Source organism: Hippocampus comes, unplaced genomic scaffold (assembly GCF_001891065.2).
Source record: "Hippocampus comes isolate QL1 unplaced genomic scaffold, H_comes_QL1_v1.1 scaffold347, whole genome shotgun sequence".
Lineage (NCBI taxonomy): Eukaryota > Metazoa > Chordata > Actinopteri > Syngnathiformes > Syngnathidae > Hippocampus > Hippocampus comes.
Genome location: NW_017805872.1, coordinates 176,612 through 197,028, shown reverse-complemented (window position 1 = coordinate 197,028; position 20,417 = coordinate 176,612). Strand labels below are relative to the sequence as shown.

Sequence of the window (20,417 nt, the reverse complement as noted above, 5' to 3'; positions counted from 1 at the left end):
GTGTGTGTGTGTGTGTGTGTGTGTGTGTGTGTGTGTGTGTGTGTGTGTGTGTGTGTGTGTGTGCGTGTGTGTGTGTGTCTGCTGGAGACCATCTCCCCCTACTGCGTGACTGTAATTACCGCCCACTTCCTCCTGGTAAGCGGTGCCTGTTAGAGGTGGAGCATGAGAGATCATCAGTGACTTTCTCTGCTGAGCCGCGCGTTTTCTTCGAAAACTTCACGCGAGAGACCTGGCTATCTGTCATCTTGATCTTTGCAATCTTTTCCCTGTACAGAAAACGTGATCATCAACCTGTCCACGGGGCATTTTGGTTCACGTATAACAATCAAACCTGTCCCATAATTATTGTGTTTATTCATGTTTTTGTGTTTGCGTGTGTGGATGTTTTTTTATGGTATTTTAAGAAAAAAAATATAAATACACACACACACACACACACACACCAGGTTACATGACACATCTAAAATGACACATACGAATCCTCTCCAAGACTTTCTGGTGTCATGTAATGTTCTGACAGAAAATCTGCATACATATAAGCTAAAATTGCTTGTCGCCATAGCTACCGCCCACTAATCCTTCCTGAATGCTCAGAAAGGATCAACATCTCCCGGCATTGTCCTGTGATTGACAGAACACGCGTTATGAGATTCGCGAGTAAAGCCCCGTTTTGATTTCCCCGTGACATTGCTGCGTTTCACAATCTGCTTAGACGGGAGGTGCAGGTCTTTCCTTTTGGCTTTCTCGAGGTGCTGGCGCAAGGAGGATTTGGTGATATTTTCTTGCTTGTTTGTAGGCTTTTGTGTGCAGCATTTGTTTTTCCAGCTCTTCGATCGTTGCGAGTCGTTGACACAGAAGGTCAATGATTTGACTTCCCGCAGCTCACCGATGGGGGTGGAAAACTGGGCCGACTTCCGAAAGGGTGTGTTCGGGCACTCGACCGCACTCACCCCCTGCAACACAAAGCAGAAATCAGTAATGATAGCGAGTCAGCAGAGATGTCTTCAGGAGAAGCATACAAGGGCAAAGCCCACTTTATTTTAAAAAAATAAAAATAAAACATTGATTTTGTCAATTATTAAATGAAGGCGTCAATGTCTTCCCGCAGCTCACCGATGGGGGTGGAAAACTGGGCCGACTTCCTAAAGGGTGTGTTCGGGCACTCTACCGCACTCACCCCCTGCAACACAAAGCAACAGTAAATGTTGAAATGCTGAAATGCATCCTCAACCTGATGGGCTGTGGCTTGTGTCCAGAATTGATTGGGGCTGCAGAATTTGCAAGAAGGGAATAATTGGGAGGAGAAATCTTCTACCAGAGTCTCGAATCATCCGCGTTTCGACCTTGGTTGCACAAACGCATCTCATTCATAGAGCTACTGCGGTTCTTACTTCTCACAAATTGGATGGTACCGTCAGTGCTCTATGGAAGGGAAAGGAAGCACGACAACCTTTCACAGAAAACAAATGTGCAACAAAAAAAAAAAGAAATAAAAATAATCCAAACAAAAAAAGGTGTTTTTAATGAAACAACGCTAAATTAAAAGTTTATTCCCCGAGCAATTGTGACCCACCTGTATCCTCTGGTAATTTTCACTCCAATAGCTGATGGCCTGCTCAGTTGTATAATCATGAAACTGGAAATAGAAGCAACAAAATGAAAACAAACTAAACAAAACAATCATTTGTATTTTTCAATAATCAAAAATACAATTGAGATCTAATCTTGGTGATCTGTCTTCAGAAATGTATTTACGGGTGTGGCTTTAGCCACTTGGGCTATGCAAATTCAGGAGGAATCCATCTTTTTGATACAATGCGTGTTGAGAGGCTGAAGTGTGGAACCGGCGTGATTGCCGTGAACACACTGACACAAAGTACTCAAGACCCAAATAGTGTGCGCTCGCATCGTCGACATACTCGGTTGATTTTAGTCGTTTGGGGTACAAATCCCTCGACTCGAAAATCCCTCTGAGTTGTGGTGGCGAAGTCAGTTTGGGGAAGCGGTGGGTTCCGTTCTGCATGAATCTTGTCCCTGCAAAAAAAAACATCATCAAGCAAATATTCCACGATTATATAAATACTTGGATCCACAATGTGTTCTTTTCGGATTGATGACGTTTCCGTTTCTGACAAGATGCAATTTTTTTGCCCTTGTCTCAATTGTACATTGTTGGCCTAAGGCAGGTTCCGGTAAGGGGATCGAAGGTATGACGTTAATAAAATTGTCTTTATTATCATTCTAACAGGTACAGTGGAATTGAAGGTGTAATATTCATGCCTACCGTATTATCTGTGCAATTCTTCTTTCCAAAAGCTCAGACCTGATGCCTGAAGATACGAAGTGGATGAAGAAATAAAGCGAACACTTTAGCCATGTGACTGTTGAATTTTGAACAGCCCCTTAAGAGTGTTTGGCCTGCCAAAAAAAAAAAAAAAGAAAAAAAAAACTACACATACCCTGCAGCCTCACCCCTGGACTCCTTGGAGGGGCAAATGCTGATTTGAGGGTGGTGGTACTCTCCATCTTAGCTCCTGTGTTCATAGTGATGATTCCCTTGTGTCCGTGTCTCAGGATGTGCTCCCTTGTTTGCTTGGAGTTGGATGAAATATGACATTTGAGTGTTACGACATGAAAAGTCGACATTACTGAAGTACCCCTGAATGTCACTCAAGGAACAAATCTCCTGAGGGATGAGAGTCTGTTGAATTGAACTCATTCACCGCCTTTGCAAGGCGACTAGAGCAATAGAATAAAACTCACCTCTTGGGGGCCGTCATTTGGTTGACTTACAGCAACTACGCCGTCTGCCATTTCAGCAAATTTTGGACAAAAAAAATCGTATATACCAAGACTTCGATGAGTCAGGTGTGAGTGACCTGCTTTTAGCGGAGGAAAGGCACCGCACGTCCAAACGGCGTCCGGACGACGGAAGTGTCTCCACGGTAACGGCAAACACACACGTGACTTGAAACCTTTGAGGAAATGAGGCACGTTATGGGCGAACGTGACATCATTTTACTTGTCCAGGCATCCAATTTTTTTTTTTTTTTTGTCGAAACCGTGAAGGCTGCATTTACACCGAACACATAAAACAACCCGCAAGCGCATTCTCCCAAATTGCTCCTGGAGCTGAAAACTCAAGTGTATATTTTCGGTTGCTATGAGCTCATTTTGCATTTTTGTCGTACTCAGTCCACAACGTTTGCAAATCTATGAGAACGCATGGCACCCAAGTCGAGCCAATTACCCCGTAAACAACAACGTCAAACGTTTACGATTTTTCCTCTTGGAATGAGCACTAAAATGAGACTTTACCATTAAATCTAATACTTTAAATTATGTTGCAATTTTTTTTTTTTGGTTTGTGTAACATGTTTGTAATTTGACCTTCGCAAATTTCCAGCCAAACTTTATATTTACAAAAAGAAAAAAAACACGATTGATTTCACACTTTGTCAGTCCTGTTTCCTGAACACTTTTCTCCCTCTATGAAAAATTTGGAATATTCCACAAGTCACGCAGTCCACTGGAGGATGCATCATTCACATCTTCTGCAAGCCTTGGGAAGGCCCGAAAGTAAGTTACTCATTTCGTTTTATCTATGTTTGATGATATTTCAACAATGACTGCGGGGAGTGGTGCTGGGGCTCTAATGTTGCAAAAATACTTTGGGGGTGTTTTCTTTGGATTATTTTTAGAATACTATTTTTTTGTTGTATCACTGAGAGAAACAATTTTGTGCCACCCCCCCCCCCTTTTTTTTTGTGGCAAATGAAAATGGGTATATCATTGTCAATACATTTTTCCTTGTGTACATAAATGCATTTCAGAGCCAGTACTTTTTACTTTTACTGTGGTGTATAACAAGCCCACAAATTGGGAGCCAATGTTTGCGACGTGTATGTATCATTTACTCTGTATCTTCGCTTTCCAGTGTTGACAGTGTTTTCCTAAAAATAGATCACTGGTGCAAACAATGACAGCTTTAAGCATACAATGTGAAGCTATACGCCACCGCAAAATAAAACCACAAAATTAAACATTGCCATTGCCGTGACAGCCACAATTAAAAATGAGTTGAAGAAAAAAAAAAAGAAAAGGTTTCCTCTCTGTGGAGGATGAGGGTCGAATCATCTTCCTCACATTCCTTCATGTGTCTGCTGAGGAAGGTTGCAAGACTTGAGCAAACAGCTTTGTCGTCCCCCGGGGTGCAATTAAGGGAAATTAAAAAAAAAAAATTGCGCTCCTGTCATTTGACCACCTGTTAGACATTTAATTAAATCCAATCGCTGATCCATCAAGTCTTCTGTGTTACAGCAGGGTTACATTCAGCCACGTGTTCTCCAGTAGAACCCGCTGTTTGTTTCCCTTTTCCGAAGGGCACATGTCTTAAGATACCGCCATCAATGGGCTGTTTTATTTTCTGGTTGCTTCAAGCAACAACACAAATCCAATACCTGAAATAAATGAATGAAACAGGCAGCTCCACAATGTCTTGATTGTCTTTGCTGAGCAGTGCGTATGCCTAAATCACACCAAAGAATGAACAGTATAGATCTTCTCACTCCGCCATAGCAGGCAGCCGCCGCTTCTCTAAATGAACTAGAAACCAAATTTACACCTGTGTTTACTGTCTGGCCATGTTGCATGACTTCTGTGAAAAATTCTTTTTTTCCAACACCGAATGACGGTTTCAAGCTTCTGCCATCCATCCATCCACACGTGGGCGCCTCAGTAAATTTAGCCAGTCTGTCATTCGTCAGCGGTAATTCGTCAGCGGTAAATCCGAAGGATCTTTTTACATTAGTATACAGCGGGAGCACGCTGGTGGCCGCCTGCCTCTGTTAACACCAACAAGTTTTACTTGAAAGTTCCTCCTACCTTAACCAGAAGAGCCCGCATAGCGTTGTAGCCAAAGGTACGATTCTGGTGGATTAATCTGTGTGTGCGTGTGTGTGTGTGTGTGTGTGTGTGTGTGTGTGTGAGATAAAAGACTGTAAATGTGTATTTCTGACCCCAATATTCAATACCATGCCATTTCTCATCACGTCCCCTTTGTCTTTATTGAAAGTGATGCAGACCCTGTTAAATATAACACCCTGGTCTTGTTGCAGTGCATATGAGACCAAATGAAAACCACAGAGCTTGTTGCTGAGCCTCTGCAGCAAAGTTTTGACTGTCAGGCGGCCAGTATGTCTGGAACTGGCTGCCAGCTCAGCATGGAGGCCCAAGTCGGTCCTCTCCAAACTCTCTTACTGTGCTTCACTGCAGGGCGAATGGCTCTTATGAATACAGTAGGTTTTCCAGGTGTTCCGAGTGAGCAAGGCATTTTGTCAGCTGCGTGTGTGGGAGTATGGATACTATGTATTCCAGTCTAGAGCCGTGTAACAAAAGAATTTCAAGGTACACGTGTCATGCTTTGAGTATATGCAGCACAAATTTGTTTGCTTGCGTTATGGGCACAATTCTACATAAATGAACAATATCAACTCAATACACCACCGCCGGCATTGTGTACAAATGCACAAACAACGACCGCTAACCTAGCGTTAATAGTACCTTTTTTAAAAGCAACGTTTTCACCCAGCTCCGAACCTCTCTTTAAAAAGGGATATTTTTAGATAGTGCGGGGGTACCTAATAAAATGTCAGACGAATGTGTATTCCATACGGTTGTCTTGCTGCCGTCATTTCTCGTTTGGATTTTTGTGAGTAGACATCTTCGCAAAGTTGTTGAAACAAAAAGAGACACTTCCTAACCTTTGACGTCCAGGTCCGCCCAGATGTCAGTGTGCTTAATCTGGCCTGTGTGGGCAAGGTTGCGTGCGATCGGCTGGATAACCGGTCTCCATGGCAACGTGAACATCGGCAAAGAATGAGAACCAGTCCCTTACTGTTCGACAGTGGAGAGGAGGAGTGATTCAGACACTTCGCGTGGTGGATTATTTTCGACCTCCCATTACATTCTATTGGCTCCACAAAATAGCAGACATTTGCTTGTATTGAAGCGTTAGCGCCGTCGAAAGTGTATCGTTCATGCTTTTGCGGCATTAGGGAACGAAATGCTGGGAAAAAAATTTCTCTTTGTATTGTATCATCCTTACGTGTAGATTTCGCTTCACTTTAAGCGCGAGCGACACTGCGACTCTTTCTTTCTTTTTGTTGCGTCTCCCTTTGCAGGAAACACCACGGTTATTTCTGGTTTCCTTGATGAAATCTGTCACGCCATAGCAACAGATCCGTGGTCATCTTTCCTCTCCTCGCTAGCTTTCATCTTTTTCCCCGACCTCGCACCAGCTCCCATTAGCGTCATAAGCCTCAGATAATTGCTGAGAGCGGTGGTTTGGCTGTCATCTTGGCACTCTTAGGAGGTCTGCTGTTTCCCATCATTAGTTGCTTCAACATTGCAGGTTGCGCTTCAGGTGTAGCAAACACCAATGTGTCGTGCTCCCCACACACACCCCCTTCCCCCTTTTTCTCTTTCAGTTTGTTGGAGTTGTCTCTCACTTAGAATAGCCTCGAGTTGTTCAGGCTGCAGAGCAGCACCAACTCAAATGGAAAGAACTAGCTTCGTTTATGATTTCCTTGTACGGAGATATGATTTTTTTTTTTTGATTAACAAGCCATTTGGTGTGTTTGACATTTCGGATGCACCATGTACGGTGGTCTATGGGACGCCTCACAGTCAAAGGTTTTGGGTTCCATTGCTGACCTTGTTTTCGGGGTTTGGCAAGCTTTCCTGGAGCCTCCTACTTGCAATAAGTCGAGATGTGCGCGTACATTTTGGGGCTGATTGTCTGCCATTGTTTGACATCATTAGCAATACATGCGCAATGATTTGACACATTGCGTCCGGTTCCTTCGCTGATTGCCACCAAGACATGGGAAGAGGGATTCCTCCAAAATAATTTGACAAAATTGCATATGCAAGCTAATATCATCACCATCGGGGCTGATGGAAGAGATCCACGCTGGCACATTCTCCTTTTGGATGATCTTCAAACTTCACTTTGTCTCTTGCCACGTCGACAAGAAGCTGCCTTCAGGACAAACAAACACTTCAGCCACCGTTTGTCAGCATGTCCCGTTAATCCTCTTTGGTCATTGGCTTAAAAATAATAGCAAACAACGAGTAGAAGTCGTTTAGCCTTCATCACAGATTATAAAGCCACAATGCGCCGACGGGTGGTTCATCCAGCGCCATTATTTCAAAGGTCAGCCATTTTTGGAGGAAGTCATCTTGCTTTCTGCCGCTCAAAGACGTCCCGCTGTTTCGTTATCAAGGGTCCAAAGTCATCCACTGCATGACTCTAATGAACTTGTGTGAAGACAACACACTCGAACCGGGCAATAGTTGTGCGCATCCCTCTTTTAATACTTTCAGCTAATTTCCAGAGCGCAACGGGAGAACCTATGATGACGTTCACGACAAAAGCCAACGTGGACAATGGCGTGGCTCCCGAGTGGTATAAAAGAAGGTTCCCAGGACTTTTAGGTCGCGACTAGAACCTGAGACATCTGCGGAGCGATTCGTCCCCGAAGCCAAGCAGTCTCCCAAAAAGATCTTCACGATGAGAAAGTCCCTCGTGTGCGTCATCTTGGCCGCAGCGCTCTTGCTGCACTCTTGTTGGGCGTCGCCCGCGGACCTGGCTCAAGACGGCCCCTTGGAGCAGGATGCCTTCACCTCCCTGCTGAGCGAGGAGGTGACGGAGAACAGCCGCGGCGAGGCGGCCGCCGTCGCCGACGGCAAAACCAGAGGGCAGAGGGTCATCGTTGTTGCCGATCCCGGTCTTTGGCGTGACCTGCGAGTGCTGCACAACGGACTGGCCCTCTACAAGCGACGAGCTGATGACAACAGCCAGGCCGTCGAACGTACAAACGGCGGCCAGGACCTGAGCATCCCCATCCTGAGACGGGACAGCGTGAGATGCATGGTGGGACGAGTCTACCGGCCATGCTGGGAAGTCTAGGACAGTTTGGACAGGCCCCCAGCTGAATTGTAATATATGCCAAAATGATGTGTGTTGACTTCACGGCACATTTGTGATTAAAAGCCAATTAATTGTACTGTGACATGTGCTTTGTCTTACTGTGTGTCGTGACTTTTGCTAAATCTGACAGGCAAACTGGAAGTAATTGAGATAGTTTCCCTGCTCATCTGTTAAGGGCTATTAGAAGTATAGTGGTTCACACAGCTGAAGTTTTTCCTGCTGGGGTTGGGTCGATTTCCTATCAATGCCCCCATTTAAAATTGCCCATCGATGACGGGTAAGCCTTCAGCCCGCGACCTGACGAGGGCGAGCAGTGTAGAACTTGATGTATGAGCTGTGTCTGAGTCTTATCGGGCTTGGTTAGCAGCTCATCTGTCCGTTTACCGTTCCGCTTGTCCTCATTAGGGTAGCAGGTGAGGTGTGGCCTATCCCAGCTGAATTTAAGGTGGCGTACACCTTGAACTGCTCGCCAGTCCAATCGCAAGGTGACCGGTCTTCCATAGGAAAATGCATCTTTTTGGTTTGGGGGATGCAGTTAATTAAGCTGAGGACATGAACACATTTACATCTTATGAAGTGTGCATTATGTATTACGGGTAATTGAAGTGAGTCATTGACGACAGTGTGGTCTAGCAAATACAATAATTCTCTTATTTGGCTCATGATGTTGTAAGTGGAAATATTGTCCCCCCCCCAACCAAAAAGATCACAGGATATTTTTGGAACATTGCTCCAGGATGGAATTTATAGTCATCAGCCTGACTGGCGCTATGCCATCCATCTTTGGCCAAGAGGATGCCGAGAGAACGCGTTCACTGTTATTTTGTGAGACACAAAAGCCATCAGTCAATTAGTACTCGACAGATGCCACAACAATGCCAGTCACTAACTTATGTCCAAACTGAAATGCTTTCTTTAACTCCGGGGATGCAGACAGATACAGCTGTAGCAGTATTTAGAATGGATTCCTGAGAGCTTGAGCAGAAGATGACTTTCCCACCCACCCCCGCACACACGCCCACGAGCATGAGCGAAAGGGTGGGTGGTTCTATGTTGGGGGTTGGTGAGGTGGACTTGCAGCTGCCGCCTCGTATGATGAGCATCACGTTCAGAGAGGGTGGGTGGTTCTATGTTGGGGGTTGGTGAGGTGAACTTGCAGCTGCCGCCTCGCCTCGTATGATAGCATCACGTTCAGAGATGCGTGTTTCACAAATAAATTCATGAGGAAATATCATGTATGCAACTTGCTATAATGAAGCCGGGTATCGAGCCACCTTAGCTTGCGAGCTTTGTATTTTTTTCCTGACTTTTCCCACTCGGATTTTAAGATACATATGGACTATTACGATGAATGAAATCTGTCACTTTTTAATAGACTACTCTATATACGCGTTTTTTTTTTTTTTATTGTGTGTGTGGTTTTTTTTGAGCAAGACAGAGAGAACATCCGCACCCAATATTCGACATGACCAACCCAGCATACACCACACATGATGCTTTTGCAATTGACACCCTTCAAGTCTCCTCCCCCAAATAGAGTGACCTCTGACAGATGCAGCATGATGTCACAGGACAACGAGACTGCTGTTAAAATGCAAAGAAAAATGAGTCGTAGAACAAGAAATAGAAGCAGCTCGGCCTAACTATGAGCCGGACAAGTTCGTTGATCCTGCAAACACATTTCCCTTTTTTTTTTTTTTTTTTTGTTCAGAGGACGACCAATCACATTAAAAAAAAAAAAAAATTACAGACTGGCAAAAAAATTAATTACAATGTTAAACATTGATAGCTTTACTGGCAGAATCAAATGGGAGAATGGACAATTTTCACGATGACCAATTTATTTGAAAGTGAACTTCCCCCTTCCCCATCTGTCTCAGGCAATAAAGCGTATCTGTAATTGTTATTGCATTTTGTGCAGTGACAATGACTGGCACTCACTGGATGAAATCTGATTCCCAAACCTAATTAGAGCCATCTTTTTTTTTTTTTGTGTCCTCTCACAAGATAAACGTAATCTAGCTTGGTCAAACGGTTCCGTGGCATCTGGCGCCAAAGGGGTCTCCGATGTCCATTACTAATTCAATCCCACCCAGTCGGTGCAAATGATCGGTGTAGAGCTCAAGCTCAACATGTTGAATCTGATGAGTCGGCACTCCCTGTAGACTTAAAAAAAAAAAAAAAACTGGGTAAAAATCACAGAATGAATGGTTGATGGAGCAAGACATGTTTAAATGTCTTTGTGCCATTCACTTTGAAATGCCCTTAAAACATTTGATAGTACTTTTTTCCTTCTCTTTTGCACACTTTTCACTGAGGAAAGTCAAACTACAAGCATGTACTGTCTGTATGCGTGGAGGTGTAGAATCAGATGGATTTTTATGCACCCCAAACGTGATATAAATTGTAAGCTTTTTTATTTCCAGGCTTTTAGTGCCACTGACCACTGTTTTTTTTTTTTTGTATGTAAATAACTCTCACCACGAGCTATACTTCTGCATGACCGGCCATATACCATATTCCGATTTTTTTTTTTTTTTTTAATTCATTGTCATTCAGGATTTCTGAAAATTTAGCACTCGATCGGCCACATACACTTTCCAGGGACATAGCAGGCAAGGAAAAGCACAGTTATTATTGATTGTATTGGTCCATAAAGAGTAGTTTCCTCTTGGGCTATTGTACTCGTGCACTTAGGGTGAATGTCACAGCAAGCTTTGCAGCCCAGGTTATAAAGTGCACCCGAGTGCCTTAATTATTCACAAAGGCTCCCCACCAGCTCCGGCCCCCTCCATTAGAGGCCGAAGGGGGAAGTGAGAATGGGGGTGGGAGGCGAGGTGCATGAAGATGATGTCACTTTTCCCCGTTGAATCAAGCAAGGGCACCTGGGACTGAATCACGAACCCATGGTCATGAATCACTGCGTTCCCATGAAAGTCACAGCTGATATAATGGGTATGCAGAATGGAAAATTCCAGAAAGAAAATAAAACGATGACAGATATCAATTTACAGTATCGTGGCATGATCCCATGCTGCCAGAAACTCTTCACGAGAAAAGCGATGAGAGATTCTCGGGCCCGAAAAGCCATGACATTGTCCACACACGGAAGTCAATATGGCCGTCGGTTAGTTTAATGACAGAAACTAAACGGTCCGTACATTTGATGTTGATGTCAAGAAGAGGCTCCGACAACGGATGGCTGGATCTTGAAAGCCGCTTGGATTCAAAGTCACACAACTGTTTGTTTCAAGACCTAAAGAGACATTGTGTCCACAGATTTAAGTGCCGGACCACCTTGAGAATTTTACCCAGAGAATTAATAATCTTGAGTTATCAACCAAGGTTGAATATCTGTTGCGCTGAATAGCAGCCCACTGCAGTAGGCGGTTCAAGAAACACAAACATTTCATAAGAAGGATTTAATCAGATCTGCAGAGTAATCAAACAAAAAGATATTAAGATGCGTGCATTTCATAAAACGGCTCATCGAGAAAGGGGGAGCAGGCACGGCAGCAGATGCGAAGGGTTACTCCAGCACAACTCATGAGTGAGGTTGATGTAACGCCAAGACTTCAACATATGGAGAGGTGTCAGCTCTCCTGATTGAATGGAACTGGCGCATGCGCGATTGCTCGCGTGCGTTATGGCACCCGTGACTGAAAGCTTTTGCTATTTTATCCTTCGGGACATTATAAGTGATAGTCACGGTTACATATTGTTGCCAAACACAAGATACTGCAATTGTATGGCTTGACAGCGCCCAGCTGCATCTCACGCGCTTCAAACCCGGCATTGAATTGTTAGCGAGTAGCTAATAATCATCAGCCACAAAATGCGCCCACACGCTCACTGTGGAAGGCTGAGGAATGTCTGTCAAAATACATTGAAGCCGTTCACTCCTCAAAACCCTCCAAGGTTGGGAGGCGGTGCCAAGTTTTGGCTTTGCGTGAGACGCAGGTGCGAAAGCTGTTCAGACATTTTTGCTCACGCGAGCGGCCATGTCGCAACCACGACGCGGGCAGGCAATCTTCGGTAGGTGACCGCGTGGCCAAAATCCCATCCGTTCGGATCCGCGTTCTACGCATGAAACGGTGGAAAATTTGGGATTTTGATGCCATTTAATAACACCGTAAAAAAAATTTTAATTAAAAAATTGGCAATGAGTTTTGTAAACCCTAATTGGACAACTCATGACAACAAACCACTACAGACATTTTTAAAGCTAAACGGTTACATTCGTAAGAACAGCAGGTTTTTGCAGGTATTTCGCTTTCTCCAAAACAGGAATTATATTCCAGCGCAGGGGAACTCGGCAGCAAAACAAAACGCAATTTTTGCTTATTGCGAAATACCCTTGGAGACCCATTTAACAGTCTCCCTCCTTTCAGACAGTTGAACAAATGTTACTTTAACCTTGATAACAACGCTTACTTTCTGTTCGCACAAACCCAAACATGAAAAGGCTTAAGAGGTCTGGAGAAAAGTCGACTTCCAGCACTCTGCTGTAATCACTGACAATGGGTTCTTTGTTTCCCTCAAGACACAAAAAGGTCAAGTCTCCCCAAAGTTTCGGAGCCACGTGGAATTCGCTCGATAATCTATACGCTGTAGAAATAAATGGCGCCGTGTTTATCTGCGCTACCCTCGACTCCATTCCACGAGACCTCATTCCGTGCATTTTGCCTCCTGCCAACCGATCAGCACCCCACAGAAACGCCGCTAGCACCGCCCATTTGTTTGACTTTACCATTCACCAATGAAAACATCTGAAATGATAGACAGGGCTCTTTGCTCCTTGAACGGCTTATTTGTTCGACGGTTCGGCCATTTCAGACCATGTGTAGACTGGGAAAAAGATTCAAAATTCCGAGACTGATCTCGGATGATCTCGAAGTTGCTGGAATTCCAGACGTTTGAGGCCAAGAATTCCATTCTTGGTGGACCTCAGACCTGATGAGCAAATTCTCCCGATGAGAGCAGAAACCTGTAAAAAAATGCACTGATCAGAACAACGAACAAGACATTGACACTTGCTAAGCATTTCCTACAATTGGTCGTGAGCTCTTCATACTGTACTTGCAAACGAGTTTGTCCCTGATGAAATCCATGCAGTCCATCCGTGGTTCAGAAAATTCCATTTTATTGATTAAATGAACACTCTTACCCCCCCTCCCCCCCTGCCCCAAAATAAATACTGTACATTCATAAAAATTGCAGAGTTGACGGTATCTTTCAAATGAATTGAGAAGATGAACTTAGAGCAAACTTTTAGCGCTGAACTTCTAGCAAACAAAAATGCCGTGAGGCTGTCATCCTTTCGGCTTTCGGAGCGTGTAGCGAAACTTTTAGCGCTGAACTTCTAGCAAACAAAAATGCCATGAGCCATCATCCTTTCGTCTTTCGGAGCGTGTGGCAAGGCCTCGGCGGAAATGCATCTCTCTGATTTTCTGCACAATTTCAGTCTTGGTTTTTAAAGTCCCCAAATAGGTGTTCCGACATCTGAATGAACGGCTCTTTCATATATTCTCCGTCTGTGAACGGCGTCCCATGTCTGACCAATTTCCCGAAAACTTGCATAGGTGGTTGAATTTGCAGACTTGATCCAATTTCTCAAATCGATTTTTCCTCAGATCAGCTTTCCGCATCAGTTCCGATACAGCTCGTTTTCTCTCGCTTCGCTCCAGATATTTTTCGGCAAAGCCTGCCTGTTTATTTTGGAAATGTCTTCCTACATTTAACCTTTTATTGCTGGCCAGTTTTCCCACAACAAATGACACATACTTATCATCAAAAGTGCTAACCAAAAAAACACGCATCATATCTAACACATGGAGCAATTTATTGAAACGGGGCAATATGCTTACATTTAACCTTTTATTGCTGGCCAGTTTTCCCACAACAAATGACACATACTTATAATTTTGTTTAAAATGAAAAGTGCTAACCAAAAAAAACACGCATCATATCTAACACACGGAGCAATTTATTGAAACGGGACAATATGCCTGATCTCAATACATGAAAAATAACGTTGACAAAGTTGATTTGAGCATGTTGACTTGACCCTCTGCTAGCACTCCAGTTTCTCATAGCCCTTGTGAAATTACTTGCCCACCCCTGGCCTCTCACAGTTTATTTTAAAATGATCAGTCAAGGGCTGACCGGTGAGCACGTCTTTCTCGCAGTGCGGCTTATGGGTTCAAATCCGGGCTCCGGGCTTCCTGTGTGGAGTATGCATGTTTTTCCCGGTCTCCGGGTACTCCGGTTTCCGCCAGTGTTCCAATAACATGCATAGTAGGAAAATAGAACACTAATTGTGAGTGTGAATGGTTCTTTGTCTTCTTGTGCCCTGCCGTTGGCTGGTGACCAGTTTACTGTGTGCCTTGCCGATGGCCCAAATTGTGGATAAGTAGTTCTGAGAATGGATGGACTGATAAAATTGTTAGTCAAGCCGTTTCCGCCAGTGTTCCAATAACATGCATAGTAGGAAAATAGAACACTAATTGTGAGTGTGAATGGTTCTTTGTCTTCTTGTGCCCTGCCGTTGGCTGGTGACCAGTTTACCGTGTGCCTTGCCGATGGCCCAAATTGTGGATAAGTGGTTCTGAGAATGGACGGACTGATAAAATTGTTAGTCAAGCGAAATGGGAAAAAAAATACAATTGGAGTACAGACACCAGCTAACGAGGAACGCCTTGTAAATTGATGTCTTGCACAGTATGGCCTCAGCCTCCAAGCACAAATTCTTCGCGTTGTGAGTTCGTTTGAAAGCGGAGCCTTCCACGATAACTAAGACAAATGGTGTGACATGCTGGAACGTAACAGAAGGTTCAACGCATGAGTGTTTTTAAAGTGGGGGAGGGAGAAATTGTGTTTTTAACCCATCACATTTACACAGTACAGTCGATGCAGTTTTTCCCCCACAACATGTACACAATGCGCCTCATTTTGTTACAATTCAACTATCGGATGGGAGTATATCACAACGGCACAAAGCCTGAAACAAAAAGGTTCTCTCGGGAGGTCTCAGCCAAAACTGCCATCAAGTTATTAGCCAGGAGACCTTCTGTGAGTGATGGCCTTGGGAACCTGATGGGAGACAGGGACTTAGCTCATGTCCAGCAGGTGTTCCTGTTCACAAAAGGTCTCTGTGGGCCTCAGAGGATGGATTGGGGTCAAAGAGTATCACCAGGGTCTCAGCTGCATGCGATCATGAAGATACACTGTCACCACCAGAATATTTGACTTTAAAAATAACATAAAAAATTGGCCTGGTGGGGTAAAGCTGCCCTTTATGTGAAGCTACTTAATAGCCAGTTTGACTCAAATTCAATGATTGGATATTGTCTTGCAGGCATCGTCGAGAGGCTTTGAAAGCACAAAGTTGCAAAACATTAAGTTTAAAAATTCAGCTCGAATGATTTTGGTAACCAACTGGTATAAAAGTGATGTACCCTTTAAATAGCCAATTTTGGACCAACAGCACCCCCCGGGGTGGAAATCTTTAAAGTATAATCTATATTTAAAGCATACAAAGAGTGAATATTCCATCCTCATTACAAGCACCATTTGGTTATCAAAAGCACCTTTTGAGCGAGGCAGTCTTGAACATCTTAAATCACATGAATTGCACTTCCCCACAGTAAATTCATGCAACCGTAAAATGGACCCAATCTCGTCAAAATCCTGAGGGGGAGTAGAGTAGGCTGTATTAAATTACTCAATAGCATTTACCATTTGCGACGCTATGCATTCCTCTTTTTAAAAAAAAAAAAAAAAAGTTTTGACAGTCAAGAGTACACTCTGCTGGTAAAAAAACGGCAGTACCACACGTCAATTTAACTTCGTGATTAAATGGCAACAACCTTTTGTCTTAAAAAGACAGTCAAGAGGAAAAACAAATTCTGGTCAAAACATTTAATTTTTAACACAGTCAAGAATGTAAACAACGTCAAAGTTTTGCTGTACATTTACATAACTTTAACAGCAGCATAAATGTGACAACATTTGTAAATAAAATCCACAAGTTTTTCAGAGCAATGGGTAATAGGCATTTGCGCGGAAAAAAAAAGTGGGGATCAATCACTATCATTTAACAGATTACATCTGATGCAGGTGTAAGATCAATAGCCAAATCAATCTTTAAACCGACACTTTCATACAGATTTAAAACTGATTAAAAGCAGCATAAAAAAGGGATAAAAGCTTTTGGGGTGGGGGAGGGTTGTCATAAGGTGAAATATGTACAAAAAAAAAAAACATTTACACAAGGTCAAAGTCACTGCGTTAGCTGCTTCAAAAGATCTTTCACAACGGAAGACTTGAGCTGTGAGATCGTTGCAATCCTCATCTGTTTTGAAGTAGAGTACTTGTCTTTGACAGCCTGTGAAGTCAGATGAAAATAAATAAGTATTCAGATGCCGTTCTGTCAGTCAAAGTCAAGACAACCAAGACAGCCCCTTACCATATGCTTCGTTTGACCTTCATTCACCTTGACAACATTTCTGGCAATGTGTGCCATGACTGGAACCAAACTGTCGGCGGTGTAGTCCATGTAATGTTGCAGCGTTGCGTCCTGAAGCAAAGTAAAAACACACAATTTCACCTCATGGCAATATTGATCACTAATTTCCAACCACGGGCAACTGTCCAGTTTCACTTAACTCACCCATTCTCCCGCATCCAGCAGCTTGAGCGTGAGCGCCAACGCGGCACTTGCCGCCATTGAAGGCGGGTAATGAACCATTTGGTAGTCGATCATGGTCAGCTCGAGCAAGTATTTTGCCAGGGTGTGCTGCTCTGCAGTCACCTGAGTGAAGAGATCTCAGTTAAATATTTAAAACCCACCAGAGAGAAAAACAAAGTCGAGTTTCTGCAACAAACTTCATGAATCTTTGAGGCCCTTCTGAGGAATTGCAGAGGGAGAGGGCGGCCAAGTTGAAATTTTAGCACACGCAGGATTGTCATTTCCATATCTCTGATTTGGGCAGTAGTGTAGGCCTGATCCGTAACCAAGGCAAAGTCCATGATCTCTGGTGGATACATCTCCTCGTACTTTGAAGCTAGGAACATGGCGGTCACTCCGACAAGCTGCAGCTGCTTCTTGGGGACTGGGTTGTCCTATCAAAAAAGGCAAACAGATAGATTGTCACCACATTTTTTTTTTTTTTTGTTTAGCATTTCATGAAGCAAGCACTCTGATTTACCTGAAGAAAGCGGTCAATTATTCCCACAGTCATGTACATAGTCTCCTGCAGCAGGCGGAACTTCAGGCTCACTTGGACTAGCCAGTCGACAAGTATGGCCCGCATGTTGCCGGTCACTTCCTGGTCTTTAAGATAATTGGCTCGGACATTCTGCTCAGCCTGGGTGGCGAAGAGAGAGAAAAGAACCAAAATCCTGAGTAAAGCATTTTATTCATCCAATAACCAACTGCCTTACCGGAGAGTACACTTTAATATAGGTTTTCTCTGGCCTTTGAATGCTCAGAGTTTTAAATTGAGGTCACAAACTACCCAAATGGAAACCAACTCTGATTGGCTTTCAACATGCCAAGAGAAGAGATCATTTCACAACAGGGAAACAATTCACTGAAGTGTACAGAAGTCAACGTTGTCCCAGCTCTAATCATGACCTATCCCATAACTGACAGTGCATCATTTCCTCACCTCCAGCTGACGCATATACTTGTATATATCTTTTACATATTCGCTGCAGAGCATCGGGTTGTCGTAGTCATCGGCATCCACATCCTTGATAGTGCTGTGGAGAATAACATCAGAAAATGCTTGACACAAGTCAGCTGGCTCACAGCCTGAGGTCTCCATTGGAGTTGGAGACACTGACTCGGGTTCAGGCACCGGCACCACCTAAAACAGGTATAAAGATAGTTTAGCAGTTAAACAGATATAAATAGACCACAATTAGAATTTACCTGTACCACAGGAACATTTTGTGCTTTAGGCTCAGCCTTTTCAGTCACAACGGGTGCTTTGGTCTTTTTAACAGCGTGTGCCTTGACTGCCTAAGAAGTGGACATCGTGAGCAAAAATGACACTCACTGCAATCAAAATATTTCACATGTAATCATGCAACAAATCTATTGACTGCCTCGTCTTAACAGTGGAATACTTCAGGAATTTGGAGAGTGGGAGCATTACTAAAATGGCTTGCTGGAATTTGATCATTGCTAAAGCCAGGGGGATATAATGAAACAGACCCTCGATTACAATATTTTTAAGAGTATTACCTTCTGGGGCTGTTTGCTGCCTGGGACATTACCAATGTCCCCAAGAGCGGCTCGCGTCTTGAGTGGGGGCCCAGTGACGGAGCATGTCTTTGAAGCGAGGTCAGTCCGGGTGGAGGTCAAGCGGTTCTGAAGAGAAAATTGAAAATTAAATTTTTAAAAGTAATAATTCATTTGGGGGGCAGGGGGTTGGTCCGCAAATACAGCATTGTTGAAAAGGGAAGGTGGGGGAAAAAAGATCATTGCTGCACAGAAGCAGAAGCTGTATCATTAATACTAAAATTTTAAGATTATCGGAAGGTTAAGCATATAAACCGCCACCACGCCAATCGAAGATGCACAAACAGTCATTAGAAGTTATAAATTACTTACTCTTGTAGCGCGAAAAGCCATTCTTAAATGCCCGTTTCTTTGGACGCAGCGTTCTGAAACCAAGAAGAGCGTTGAACCCGAATCACACTACAGCAAGCTGTTTGTCTTGGTTTAAATCCTTGCGCACTGCGAGCCGATTGGCTGGATCAAACTGTCCGGCGACCTGATTGGTCGAACGCATCTGCGCTCAATGCGTTCCCATGACTCCGGACAAAAGGAGAAAAGAAAAGAAAACACAAAAATACTTTTTTAAAATAACTATACCCTCCCGGTCAGGTTTAATCATGTATAAATATATTTAGATCGCGTGTATTATAAACAGTTTTTGGACTCCGACAATCACGTGGCCTTTAAAATCTCCACTTCCTTTTCCTGTTTTTCTATGACGTATTATTCTAGAGTGGGTATGTTAAAAAAAAGCTAATCATGTGTCTGCTGGTGATTCGACACATAGATAAAAATGAGCCCTCATTTGTGGAAAAAAATGTGAAGGCACCTTTAATGCTGAAAGCTCCTACAGGTTTTGGAGAAATAATGCTGCTATCCAAGCAATGCCTTTTTCATGGATGCCCCTGCTTATTTCAGCAAGACAACACCAAACCACATTCTGTGTCTGTACGTGTTACAACAGTGTGGCTTCATAGTAAAATAATGCAGGTACTGGACTGGCCTGCCTGCAGGCCAGACCTGTCTCCGGTTGAATATATGTGGCTCATTACGAAGTGCAAAAAACGACAATGACGAAGTACAATAAACCTTTGTATATTTGCAAATTTCCACAGTGTGGGACAAATAAAGGTTATCTTATCTTATCCACCTGTTGCCATTCATACATCAAAATAAATTGTGGCTGTCTGGGAATATTTCATCTTTGTGTTCACTTAAAACTGCTTGGGAGTAAATTTGAGCTGAGAGAGATCAATATTATTTTCCCAACATTTTGGTTTGGTACTGATTCGTTGGGAGTTCTCCCTCCCCAAATCTGCAATGGTTGCACTGAATCAATAAAGTTTGGGAAATATAGGTTGTGCACACCAGTGGAAGTTATACAAAGAAAGTTCAGTTGATGAGAGGCCTTGAACGCAGCAGACATCTTTCTACAAATTACGACTACAGTACAGAACACCGCTAATATGTTGATGTGCAAAACACTCGGCCATCTACTTGAATGAATTGTGCAGACCAATATTTTTTTTTGAAACATCCTGCTTACGCCCAAACACATCTTCCTCTCAGTCAGAAGTTCATAATTTCCATGACGTCCACCGGAAGCGGGGTCCCTCAACGCAACATGAAACAAAACCGATGCCAGCTCTGATCAGCTCCACAGTTCACGCTAGGACGCTAGCGGCAGAGGAGCCCAGTTCTGGGTCGGACGACGACGACGACGAGGAGGAGGGGAAAAAACGCAAAAAAATAGACGGTCCTAAGTGTGCACTCACATCCAATTCGTTATACCGTTTATTCGAAAAGGAAAACAACGGTCATCTGACATAGCCGGTAAGAAAACTTCATGAGAGCAAGCTAGCATTGCTGGTTGTTTGGTGCGTTTCTGAGGTTGCTGTAACCTTATCGACTTGGTTTTGGATGTATGATTAGATGTAAAATGAATACGAATGCATCGTCGCAAGTGTCGCAATAATTGTTACTGTCAGTTTAAACTTGTGTCATCATAAATTGATGATGTCGGTATAAATCCATTTCCCATGTGTCGAGGTTTATTTTGGGTGTTGTTTATATATATATATATATATATATATATATATATATACACACACGTCAGGAATAATATTTGCGTTGTCC

General features: G+C 43.5%; 4 protein-coding genes across 6 annotated transcripts in view; 2 read left to right on the top strand and 2 right to left on the bottom strand.

The window, feature by feature from the left end:
* Positions 1-1,004: 1,004 nt before the first annotated feature.
* spag8 (sperm associated antigen 8) lies at positions 1,005-2,959 on the bottom strand. Its single transcript, XM_019888740.1, has 6 exons — positions 2,764-2,959; positions 2,460-2,592; positions 2,285-2,330; positions 1,920-2,034; positions 1,574-1,636; positions 1,005-1,180 (listed from the first exon to the last, which is right to left on the bottom strand). Exons 1-6 carry the CDS (start codon positions 2,812-2,814, stop codon positions 1,079-1,081), a joined length of 510 nt encoding a protein of 169 aa, XP_019744299.1. The 5' UTR covers positions 2,815-2,959; the 3' UTR covers positions 1,005-1,078.
* Positions 2,960-3,464: 505 nt separating this feature from the next.
* On the top strand, positions 3,465-8,075 carry pmchl (pro-melanin-concentrating hormone, like). Its single transcript, XM_019888741.1, has 2 exons — positions 3,465-3,579; positions 7,387-8,075. Exon 2 carries the CDS (start codon positions 7,574-7,576, stop codon positions 7,970-7,972), a length of 399 nt encoding a protein of 132 aa, XP_019744300.1. The 5' UTR covers positions 3,465-3,579; positions 7,387-7,573; the 3' UTR covers positions 7,973-8,075.
* Positions 8,076-15,898: 7,823 nt separating this feature from the next.
* ccnb1 (cyclin B1) lies at positions 15,899-18,726 on the bottom strand. Of its 2 annotated transcripts, none has more exons than XM_019888804.1 (9): positions 18,615-18,726; positions 18,246-18,371; positions 17,929-18,020; positions 17,665-17,857; positions 17,203-17,361; positions 16,880-17,116; positions 16,665-16,805; positions 16,461-16,571; positions 15,899-16,379 (listed from the first exon to the last, which is right to left on the bottom strand). In XM_019888804.1, the coding sequence occupies exons 1-9, from the start codon at positions 18,633-18,635 to the stop codon at positions 16,275-16,277; spliced, it is 1,185 nt and encodes a 394-aa protein (XP_019744363.1). In that variant the 5' UTR covers positions 18,636-18,726; the 3' UTR covers positions 15,899-16,274. The 2 variants fall into 2 exon arrangements, with proteins under 2 accessions (XP_019744363.1, XP_019744362.1); XM_019888803.1 differs by having other exon boundaries at positions 17,665-17,865; positions 17,931-18,020.
* Positions 18,727-19,879: 1,153 nt separating this feature from the next.
* Positions 19,880-20,417, top strand: part of LOC109527088 (AN1-type zinc finger protein 5-like) — a 15,193-nt gene continuing 14,655 nt past the window's right edge. For both annotated transcript variants that reach the window (XM_019888786.1, XM_019888785.1), the window contains exon 1: positions 19,880-20,114. The gene's annotated coding sequence lies outside the window, so the exon portion shown is untranslated. The remainder of the gene's footprint in view (positions 20,115-20,417) is intronic.

What these genes read in the sequence shown, in the direction of transcription:
- spag8 (XM_019888740.1), bottom strand. Translation starts at nt 2,814, where the DNA reads ATGGCAGACGGCGTAGTTGCTGTAAGTCAACCAAATGACGGCCCCCAA. An exon ending in AGAATTGCACAGATAATACG is followed by an intron (nt 2,035 to 2,284) that starts GTAGGCATGAAT and finishes TTTTTTTTGCAG; the next exon opens with GGACAAGATTCATGCAGAAC. An exon ending in AAAATTACCAGAGGATACAG is followed by an intron (nt 1,181 to 1,573) that starts GTGGGTCACAAT and finishes TTTGTGTTGCAG; the next exon opens with GGGGTGAGTGCGGTAGAGTG.
- pmchl (XM_019888741.1), top strand. Translation starts at nt 7,574, where the DNA reads ATGAGAAAGTCCCTCGTGTGCGTCATCTTGGCCGCAGCGCTCTTGCTG.
- ccnb1 (XM_019888803.1), bottom strand. Translation starts at nt 18,635, where the DNA reads ATGGCTTTTCGCGCTACAAGA. An exon ending in GGGCCTCAAAGATTCATGAA is followed by an intron (nt 16,806 to 16,879) that starts GTTTGTTGCAGA and finishes CTCTTCACTCAG; the next exon opens with GTGACTGCAGAGCAGCACAC. An exon ending in TGCTGGATGCGGGAGAATGG is followed by an intron (nt 16,572 to 16,664) that starts GTGAGTTAAGTG and finishes ACTTTGCTTCAG; the next exon opens with GACGCAACGCTGCAACATTA.